General features: G+C 39.8%; 1 protein-coding gene across 1 annotated transcript in view; it reads right to left on the minus strand.

Annotated features, from left to right (window-relative positions):
- The window catches only part of DNAH6 (dynein axonemal heavy chain 6), a 262,220-nt gene that overhangs the window by 139,763 nt on the left and 110,990 nt on the right, over positions 1–11,467 (minus strand). Inside the window, exons 39-41 of the mRNA XM_023536421.1 lie at positions 8,054–8,185; positions 3,461–3,632; positions 5–64 (exon numbers count right to left, since the gene is read on the minus strand). Coding sequence (XP_023392189.1) covers positions 5–64; positions 3,461–3,632; positions 8,054–8,185 — 364 coding nt within the window. The remainder of the gene's footprint in view (positions 1–4; positions 65–3,460; positions 3,633–8,053; positions 8,186–11,467) is intronic.

The following is an 11,467-nucleotide window of genomic DNA, read 5'->3' on the forward strand; positions in this document are numbered from 1 at the left end:
TGGCAAAAGAGTCTAAATATCTGTATTTGTTCTCTTATTGTTCCTGGATCACATTGGAGGATACCTGTTTTAAAAAAAGAAAAATGAAAGAAAAATTCTACATTCGTGGAATACATAGTATTAGTTAAATTAATCAGCAGTTCCTTAAGTCCAACTTTATCTCCACACTACCAGAAGTGGGTGCTTTCCCAGTGGATATATACATATAACAAAAGTGACCCCTTCTTTGAAAGCCAAACAGGGACGCATTATCTGACAAAATATCTTTTCTTGTTTTGTGATGTTTCTTTAACTGAACATATGAAGTGGTCAGACTTCACAGTGTAAGCAATGTTCATCTCTTTTACATTACCTTGCAGTATGTTATGTGAGGAGTGTCTTCTTTTATATATTTTCATCTACCAACGCTCCTCACCTGACCTTTACACAGTTTTCAAAACATCAGTTTGCTCTCTTATCTTCCCCAATGCTTGTTCCTCATCAAAATGTCCCTGGTCCTTCTGGCTTCTACTCAAATTATCCTGAGTACTCTTTGTATTAATATAAATTGTAATTGCAAACACAGTTCTAATAATTTCAAGTTACAGCAAAAGCAATGATGCATAGCAGTCCAGGAAGTGCTCATTCTCCATGTGGACCCTTCACATGGGACTCCACAGAGCCTGCAGAGGGTGATGGGAGAATCTCTTCTACACATACAAGTACACAGAACAGACAGGGTGCACTGCATCCATCTAGGTGCTTCATGCTGCTTTGGCATAATAGGGGATTTCTATAGATAATAATGTTACATTTTTTATTTTTGCAGCTCGCTTTGTGTGTGTGTGTGACATATTTCTTGAAATGCTTAAAGATTTAATTGTTTTCAGCTAACATTTGTAGAAATAAAGGCATTTCCATGACATTTTAATAAAATGTGGAGACAAAGGGAAATATTCAAACATTGGAATTTTCTAGATACTTTATAATGCATCATTGTTGGAGATAAAATGTATCCTTAATTTGGAGGCTCAGAAATTATCTAAAAAGTACGAACAGAAAGACGGTGGAGGAAGGATGATAAATAAATGACTGGATTAGACAGTGTCTGAGGACCAGGAAATGAGTCCAAAGCAGTTCACTAAAGAAACAAAGCCATGTTCCAATGTTTTCTAGGAAAAATGAGTTCATGAATCCCATGTCTAAGCTGCTCATATGGGAGAGTAAAATTTTACTGGAGGAAGAATAAAAGTTATTGTGTCATCCTGTGGCAAGGATGGTGTTCCAGCTTCAAGAGTCCGCAGGCTCTTGAAGGAGAAAGGCTAGCTGTAGGACAGGAGAAGGAAAAGAGAGTTGCCGAGCCATAGAGTTGAGTTTGGAAACATAAGGGACCTGTGGTGAGAATTGTGAGAACCGAGCATCAGGGAGGGGCAATTTAAGGAGGGTCAGGGTTCTTAAGCCTCAGCTCCTATCAACAGTCTTATCTCCTAGTTCATTCCCTGCCTTGTTAATATACTACAGGTCTCATCTGTGTTTGCTAAGGACTTAGAATTTGATGAGAACAGAAAAGGGAGCTGGATTTCAGAGAGCTCAGTCATTGCTTTATTTGGAAGTGCTCAATAGTTTTCACTACCTTACTTCATAGATATCTAAAACATACTTAAATACTTTAGTTTGTGTGAATCTTTTGTTGAGAATAAAATACTAAGAGTGGTTTAGAACCAAGAAAACTAGGCGGGGAGTCAGCACTGGATGGGAACAGAGCAGATCACTGAGCAACTAAGAGTTGGTGTCCTTGTGTACAAAATAATGTGAGAACTTAGTGTAAGAATTTAAAAGGTTTCTTTTAGGTCTGACATTCTATGACATTCATTCATTTGTTCATTCAGTGTGAGGCATGATTCTAGGCACTGGGGATGCCCTATTTCGGGGGCAGCAAGGGGGCAGCAGTGGTGGGGAGGAAAGTGGTAGATAACAAAGGCAGGATAAGTGGCTGGGTCTTGATCTCACAGAGCCTCAGTCCCAAGGCAGGTGGTAGGGAAGCAGCTTCGGTAGTGTCTGAACCGGGGATACCTCTGGCTGCCGTGCAGAGGGCAGAGCTGGCTTTATGATTAGGTAAGTAGGCAGCCTGGAAGCAGGAGACCAGAGATAGAGAGGAAGCTCTTACTATTAGAGTTCCTTGGTGAGACATGACAGTAGTTTGGGCTAGAGTGGTCGAGAATGGAGTGGTGAGCAATGGTTAGATTTGGGATATATTCTGAAGGTAAATCTATCAAGGTTGTTGATGGATTGGATAGAAATCATCAAGAAATGAGAATAATCAAGGATGCTCCAGGGCTCATGGCCAGAGCAACTAATGGTAGTCCCCTTACCTGGGTCGGGGTACACATGGCTTGGAGGAGCATAAAGCAAGAATTCAGATATGCCAAGTTTAAGGACTCCAACTGGATATCTAAGTGAGGTCTCTGAGAGGGGAGTTGGATACACAAATCAGACACTTAGAGGAGAGAGGAAGCTGGAGGAAGACATTCAAGTGTCATTTCTGAATAGATGTATTTAACATCATGGAATCGACTGAGATAACCTAGGGAGTATGACTAGATAAAAAAGAGGACTGAGACAGACCCTTGGGGCACCCTAACATTTAGAGGTAGGGAAGAAGAACATCACCTATCCAAACAGACTGAGCAGCGGCAGCCAGTGAGAGAGGAGGGGACCCAAGAGAGTGCGTGCCCTGGCAGATCAGAGAGAAGGGGTTCAAGAGAGAGGGCCGGGGTGTTGTGCCTCACACTGCTGAGAGGCAAAGGTCCAGACTGAGAACTGACCAATGGATTTGGCATGATAGAGAGGTGGGGAGGAAGAGCTTAGTGCATTGTCAAGTATAAAAGCTTAATTGGAATATATTAAAGAGAGAACTGGAAAAAGTAAGGTGATGAGACCATTCTTTAAAGGGTCTTTTTAAAAAGAGCAGAGAAAATGCAGGGGATGTGGGGTCTAAAGAGCATTATTTTTCAAGATGGGAGGAATTGTAGGAGGTTTTCATGCTGTTAGGAGTGATCTAATAGAAGAGGAAGCATTGACAATAGCAGGAATTATAGAAGCAAAATCCCTGACTAGGTAGGAGGGGCTGGGACTCGGTGCCAGAGGGCATACTGACAGAAAAAGAGACTGCAGTAGGAGGGAAGCAGGATGCAGGTTGTCTGAGAGAGCTGGAAGATAAGGCAGTTTTGGTGTGACAGCTTCTATTTTTTTCAGTAAAATAAAAAGACAGGTCATCCGCTGGGAGTGAGAAATGGGAGGGGATGTTGTCGGTTTGAGGGTAGCTGTGAAACAGCCTGGAGTGGCAGCTAGTCAGTGACTTGAATAAGGACATGTAATGAGATTTCCAGACACCTGTGTATATACAATTCTACTGAGGGATTTGAAGTGAATGGAAATGAAGGTAGGGTGAAGGTTAGAGAATGAGGGGTTCATACACTACCTTGCACACATTTGGATAAATCCCTCAAGTTAAAGACGTAATGGGACTTGGCTGGTGTTGGCAGAAGATCAACACTCATTCTATGGTAAATCTCAACTGAAGCTTCAACAATGTTGGATGCAGTTTGCTTGACAGCTGGTGGGAAGTCATTCAGGAAGCCATTTAAGATGGCCTAAAACCAGAAACATAGTAAGAAAGGGTTAGATTTTTTTCCCCCACCAACAACTTATCTTTCAAATGTTCCAGATTTGATGCTACTTTTTCTAATAATAACTAGGAGGCCGAATTCCAATGTAAGGACATCCGGGTGTTAAACTCTTCCGTTCATTTAAGAATAGATTCTCAAGAATGGGCTCATTCCTGTCTTCTGTGATTGTATGGTGATGTGTGGGCAGCATTCATATCTAACCAACAAACTAGAATAAACTTACTCTCCAGTAATTTAGACTGCTGCTCATTGTGGGTCAAGAGTCTTCACAGAGTACCCAGACTTCATGGAAACTGAAGTCCTCTCTGACTTTTATGGGCCAATGACCAACAAGTCCATAAACTTTCTTCTTCTTGTATATTTAAAGTACAACTTATTCATAACTACAGACTCCTCACCCTTCAGCTTCCCCATCTCAGTATATGGCCCCACCCTCTGCTCAGATTAGGAACTTGGAAGTCTCTTTTGACACCTGCCACTCTGTCCCACAATCAATTTTGAACACAATTCTTGAATCTGTTTCCCCTGACATTACTTCATTCCAACTCTGAATAATATTGTCACTAAATTAGATATAATTCTTAATTATAAATCTATAACAGCAGTAATTGAAAACCGTGATCAATCTGGGCTTCTTCACTCCCTCTGTCTCCCACTGGCCTCTTTATTTCCGCTCTTGTCTCCCTTCTGTTATCTTTAACCATGCAAATCAGGCACTGCGCCCCACTGTCAGTCCATGCTGTGCCTCTGCCCAGCATCCTCACTCTACCCTCTTCTCCCCATTACTCACTGTGTCCAGCCATGCTGGCCTTACCACCCACGCTGTCTCCTCCACCAGGGTCCCTGCACATGGTTTCCCCTCCCAGATCCACCTCTACATAGCTGTCAGCTTGGGAGGGACTTTCTCATTCTTCATGTTTCAGGTTACATGTCATCTCTTCGGAGAGGCCTTCCTTGACTACCCCATTTAAAGTAAGCTCCTCCTCCCCAATCAGTCTCTTACGGCTCTCTGACCTTCTCATATATAACTTGTCAAAATCTGAAAGTGCATATTTATTAGCTAGCCCCCTATCTCCAGTTGTTTGGGAAAATCATTATAGATTTTTGAACAGATAAATTCCTCTCACTATTTACCTTGGAGTCACTCATGGGAGAAGCCACCAGAATACATATTAATGCTTGCAAGTCAGTCCTTGTGACTTTAGATTTGGGGCTCATATATGAGATACTTTGAAAAAAAAACAAAGTATTTGTTTTCGGTGAGCCCCATTAGACATTAGCTTTAGCAGCTTACGAGGACTAGCTATCTTTTTGAGGTAACTGGCCTTGTGGGGCCCCTAACATGAGTTTAACATTCCCCACGTGGCCCACATTTTGAGTAGGACCATTCCGACATACATAAAATAAAACATTTATTATATATAGAATATATACATTATATATGAAAAAGTCTAGTTTGTTATTCTCTATCACAAAAATACAAAGTTATATGTAACTAATATATAATATGTATGTTATATGTTAATATACACATGTAATACATATATCAAGTTTTATTTATACATAACTATTATATCACATATTAATTCATTCATCTGTTAATTATCTTTCTCCATGGTGGAAGCTCCATGAGGACAAAAATGAAATCTGTTTTGTTTAAGATGATATGCCAATGTCTGGCACACAGTAGGTGCTCAGTAAATACTCCTTTAAGGAATGAATTAAGAATTACTCAACTGATATTCGTAAGTTACAATGAGCATGTTATGGTAGAGTTTGCTGAGGACCATAGCTTATCATTTTGTTCAAAGGTCTGGCTTACATGATGATGTATTTGGCAACTTCAGAAAGGTTCTCTTAAGACTATACATACGAGATAGAGCCAGAATTCCCAGAATTTTTGAGAAGGATGCTTTGGCATGAGGACATTATTAGTATTTTATAGAATTGATCATGGTTTTAAATTACAGCTGTTATAGCTTTATAATTAATGATTACATCTAACTTAGTGAAAATATTATCAATTTAGTTTGTTGTGTGTAGTTTAGTTTACTATTAGAGTGCATGTGATGCATATTTTTGGCATACAAATTTCCAGTAAGTAAACACTAAGATGTGCACGGAGCGTGGTTTGAATCACTCAGAACCATACATAATCCAAATCTGTGCAAACGGTAAACCATAATTAGTGGTGTGTTCCCTGCACATCTGTGCTGCTTATCTTGCAACAGACTGTCAAATAAAATATAGTGCTATTACTGATAGTTTTAGAACTAATACATGATTAAAAACATTATATATATATATACCATAAACATATTGTATACGCACACTTTTTAGACATCTAGGCTTCTTTTATATAGCAAAAAAATCAATTTGTATATGTTGTTAACAACATATTTACTTTAACTTGTTGATTTTCCTTTTCTTCAATTCTTGGTTATCCCCCCAGTTCTTTCTCCTCCACACAATGACAAAGGGCAGAGAAGGCTGGCAATGAACACCTGGTGAGCTCTGCTCGGATGAGCTGTGATTTAAAATGTAGTTTGGAATCCACGGATCGAACAAGTCCTTTTCTTGTGCATGTTAAAGATCCTGTCCTGATAATGCAAACATGCTTCCCCACCTGAATCCAGTGCAACCCAGTGGCCCCCGGATCTCTCGGCTTTGCTGTAGTTCATTTCCATCGTCACCCACAACTAGTGCGAGTTTTAAATATAAGCCTCTGTGTTGCAGTGGGAAGAAGCAGTTTCTGCCTGTTTTCAACTGTGACTTGCTTGCTAGATGATATTCCTGTGAGTGACACATTCCTTTGGACATGACAATCCCACAGGCAGAGGGAGGAGGCTGAGATTGGGGACAATTTCTTTTCCAGGATCCCAGATTCTACTTTTTCTTTCTACCCAGTTAAGCATTTTAGAAAGATTAACAATGAAATTTTTGTTGAAATAACTTTGAATTTGATTTAACTTATTAACATATGAAATATTTTGCAAATCCAGCACTTTATCATCAGGCATAAGTTACTTGGGACACCCCTTGCCACTGATCACATCACAAAGTGTGTCAGGAGAGCATGGGTGGGAATCACTCATTTCAAACTCCAAAATATACACATAAAGGTTCTCCAAAAAAGATAGGACTTCAAAAAAGTCTTCTAATACTTGTGTTGGTCTCCCCGTTATCCATTTTATGTCTTGTTCTATAACTGGTGCTTACTCATAGAAGATGAGCTCCCATCCTTTCATATTCTAAAGTACGCTTTGAAAGTTTTTCAAACTGTGGAAATTTTTACACATTATTTTGGGATTAGCTCCTAAACAACTTATTGGAATTATTTTAAATTTATTAAAAATTTCCCATGGATATAAGCTACTTTAATATGAATATCACTTGCCACATGCTGGCTCTGCTCCTCTCTCTCCTCTAAGGAGCCCATTAGCAGGAGAGGCCCCTGATGTAAACGCAGAGGCTCACTTATGCCTGTACCATGGCCCTCTTTGGCTCCTAGGTGATTACCACCAAAGTCAGCTTCTCCGGACCAGTTACCTGTCTGTCTGCTTCATTCTACCTATATGCCAATTTCACCATTTCCTGCCTCTGTGACTGTAGTCACCCACGTACTTTCTGTCCCCAGGATCTGTCCGTCCCTGTCCATTCCCATCCTCTAGGAGTCAGCTCACCGTCTATATCCTCTAAGCAATCTTTGCTGGTTGATTATGGCATGCTTGCTCTAGTCACACTGCTTCATTTTCTCATCATTCTATTAGAAAGAATGCCTAACATTGATTGAACGCTTCCACTGAGCACTTACAGGGCAGGCATGGATCTTCTCCCCATTAAAGAATGAGAAAATGGCCCTTAGGGAAATTTATAGAGGTAGGAGAAATGGGTGGTTGTTTCTATCGAATGAAATAGTAGCAGTGGAGGTGATGAATTCTGAATTGTGTTGAACTTGAGCTTGTGGAGTGGGTACCGGGGGGCAGGTGGTAGGCATGTGGACGCACAGACCTGGTGGTCAGATGAGCACAGAGGTGGGGGCTGGGCAGTGGATGAGATCTGCTGAGAATTGTGTGTATAGTGGGACAAGGGCCCAGGGTACTGCCTTTCTTAAAAGTGTTTTGATAATCTTTCTGCATTCCTAAAACTCTCTCTGAGACCACTAACAGAGAAGGCAGTGAAACTATCTCTGAGACTACAAACACAGAAGGCCGTGATGTAAATGTCTATCAGTTACCACCCAGATGCCCTGCGTTTACCTGGTTTCTGCTGAGGACAGAGACAGATGCGCTCTCTAAAAAAACCAACAGACTGTTTGATTGTGGGGATCTTGGAACAAATGTGTTTTCTTTTTTAATTTTGCCTAAGTTTAAATCCACACTTACCTGAAAAATTTGTTTCAAACTGTGCTCTGAGGGCATTGGGAGACACAGCATGCTGAAGTGTCGGATGAAGCGGGGAGTCACAGGGTTGCGGCCACCGCCTGGAGGTGCACACGCTGATACAATTGTTACATCCTGTCGGGGAAGAAATCCACTAGGGTTACTCAGCAAAGAGAGATGAGAGCTGTCTATCCCAATCAGGGCTCAGAACCAACAGTTTTTGAAGACCTACCCTTTGCCAGCATTGCATTACGTTTTCCTATATTTTATGACAACCTTCATGACAACTCCAGGAGATCACTATATTTACCCCATTTTGCAGGTGAAAAAAAATCAAGGCCCTGGATGGTTAAGTTGCTCAAGGTCCCTCAGCTAACTCATCTGCCTTATGTAAATACTTCTACGTAAAAATTTAATCTTAAAAAATTGTAAGAATTTGAAAAATAGTTTAAATATGGCAGCATGAGAGATGTTCCCAGATCTCTCCCCTTGAAACAACAATAAGCTGAACACCTAAAACTCAACAAAAAACACCCAAACTGCACACCAGCACATCTGAGCATGGGATATGCGCATAAGAACTCCCACCGGTCAGAAACCCAGATATCGGGTGGTGGACTGAGAGAAACAAAGAAGCTGCCTCTCGCAGTTGGAGCTCCCTGTAGGAGGAGAAGGCGGAGAGAAGGAGTGGCAAGTTCCTTGAATAGCCCTGCCTGAGAGAGCTGTGAGATCCACCCAGCCAACAGCAGTGCCCAATCATCAGGGCAGAAGGCAGAGAAACAGGGACGGCAGAAAAGCGGGGATGGCGGAGAAACAACAGTTGATTTTTACCAGCCTCAGATGCAAAACTGAGCTGAGATTGAGTGAGCATGATTAAACATCTGTAAGGGGAAAAAAAGACATTATTAATGCTTTATGTAAAGCAGAGATTCAAGAAGCTTAGACGCCACCTACTGAAAACCAAAAGAAAAACACCTTATTTGCAACAGGCTAGGGACCATTATATAATAAATCTTCTTTCTGAAACCACCCCCCCCCAAAAAAAAAACCCAGCAGAACACACTTCCATTAATGCCCGGGCAGAGAAATAGTCCATTAACCACCATGAACAACCAAAGTGACAAGGCATCTCAGAAAGAAAGAGAAAAATCTCCAGAAAAAAAGCTTACGGGCATAGAAATATGATACTTAAATAACAGAGAATTCAGGATGGTATTTCTGAAAAAAACTCAATGAGATCCAAAACGAATCATATTAACAATTTTAGGAATTGAAAAAACAACTAGGTGTGCAGAATGAGTTCTTTAGCAAGGAGATTGAAACCCTCAAAAAGAACTGAATAGACCTTCTGGAGATAAAGAGCACACTGCAAGAGCTGAAAAATGAAATAAAAAGCTTGGGAAATAGAGTCGACTAAATGGAGAAAAGGATCAGTGATATTGAAGACAGAAATCTGGAAATAAATCAGAAAGAAGAAGAGAGAAATCAAAGAATGAAAAATAACGAAAGAGAAATACAAGAACTAGCTGATACCATCAGGAGAGGAAACAAAAGAATAATGGGAATTCTTGGAGAGGAAAAGGAGAAGAGATTAGAAAGCATTTTCACACAAACAGTGGACGAGAATTTCCCAAATCTAAGAAATGAGCTAGAGCTTGGCGTTCAAGATTTCAACAGAATATCCAATTATCTCAACACATAAAAGGCCTTCACCGAGACTCATTTTATCAAAATTGTCAAAAAGCAACGACAAAAAATTCTCAGGGTGGCCAGAGAAAAGAAGACAGTCACGTATAAAGGAAAACTCATTAGATTATCATTGGACTTCTCAGCACAAACCTTACAAGCCAGAAAGGAGTGGAATCATATATTCAAACTATGAAATGAAAGGAACTACCAGCCAAGAATAATGTATCCACCTAAGCTCTCCTTTAGATATGAAGGAGAAATTAAGACCTTTCCAGACATACAAAAATTGAGAGAATTCACCACTATGAGGCCTGCATTACAGGAAATTCTGAAACAGGTGAGCTCGCTTAAAACAAAATGACAACAACAAAAAAGCATAATTAGGAGTAAGGTGACTAGCAGGCTGATAAAAGCAGAGGAGTGCAACCCTTACTACGAACAGGGCATTATAAGCTTAAAATAAGAAGAGATTTGCTATAACAAGGTAGTAATGGAACGTTCAGCATACATAGGGACAAATTGAGATAACAATGACTGAAAAGAGGAGGAATCAAAGATCCAAATTCACAAAGAGCAATGGAGATTGGGCACACGTAGAAGGAAAGAGATGACTGTATATATACAACTATCCTTTTCATATCTGTAATGGTAACTACAGGCCAAAGATTCAGAACTGAAGTATATATACATGAAACAAGAAGAACCAGAGAGAAAACCCACAAAAGCCAACCAAAATAAAGAAAACAGAAACACAAGGACAAGGAAGCAATGGAAACACTGAGCTACCAGAAAGCAAAAGATAAAATGGCTATAAGAAGACTTCATATTTCAATAACCACCCTAAATGTAAACGGACTGAACTCACCAATAAAAAGCCACAGAGTTGCAGATTGGATCAAAAAACAAACCCAACCATATGCTGCTTCCAGGAGACACATCTCAAATATAGACTAAAGATGAAAAGGGGGAAAATGATATTTCAAGCAAATGGTTTTCAGAAAAGTGGGAGTAGCAGTACTAATATCGGACAAAACAGACTTCAAAATCAAAAAGGTAAAGAAAGATATTGAGGGACACTTCAATACTCTACTGTCAGAGATGGACAGATCATCCAAGCAGAAAATCAATAAGGAAATAACATCCTTAATGATACATTAGACCAATTGGAAATAATTGACATTTATAGAGCCTTCCATCCCCAAACAGCTGCTTATACAATCTTCTCTAGTGCACATGGAACATTCTCAAGGATAGACCATATATACTGGGATACAGATATAGCCTCAACAAATATAAGAGGGTTGAAATCATACCAACCATATTCTCTGATCGTAATGCTTTGAAACAAGAGATCAACCGTAAAAAGAAAGTGGAGAGATTCACACATACATAGAGATTAAACAAAATACTACTGAAGAATAACTGGGTCAGAGAAGAAATAAAAAGAGAGATTAAGAGATACATAGAAATGAATGATAATGATAGTACAACATATCAAAACTTTTGGGACACAGCAAAAGTGTTCATAAGAGGAAAGTTCATATCATTATAGGCCTATCTCCAAAAACAAGAATGAGCCCAAATAAACAGCCTAACGCTTCCTCTTAAAATACTAAAAAGGAAGAACAAATGCAGCCAAATGAAGTCAGCAGAAGGAAAGAAATCATCAGTATTAGAGCAGAAATAAATGAAATTGAAAACAAACAAACAAACAAACAAAAACAATAG

The sequence above is a fragment of the Pteropus vampyrus genome, unplaced genomic scaffold (assembly GCF_000151845.1).
Source record: "Pteropus vampyrus isolate Shadow unplaced genomic scaffold, Pvam_2.0 Scaffold156, whole genome shotgun sequence".
Classification (NCBI taxonomy): Eukaryota; Metazoa; Chordata; class Mammalia; order Chiroptera; family Pteropodidae; genus Pteropus; species Pteropus vampyrus.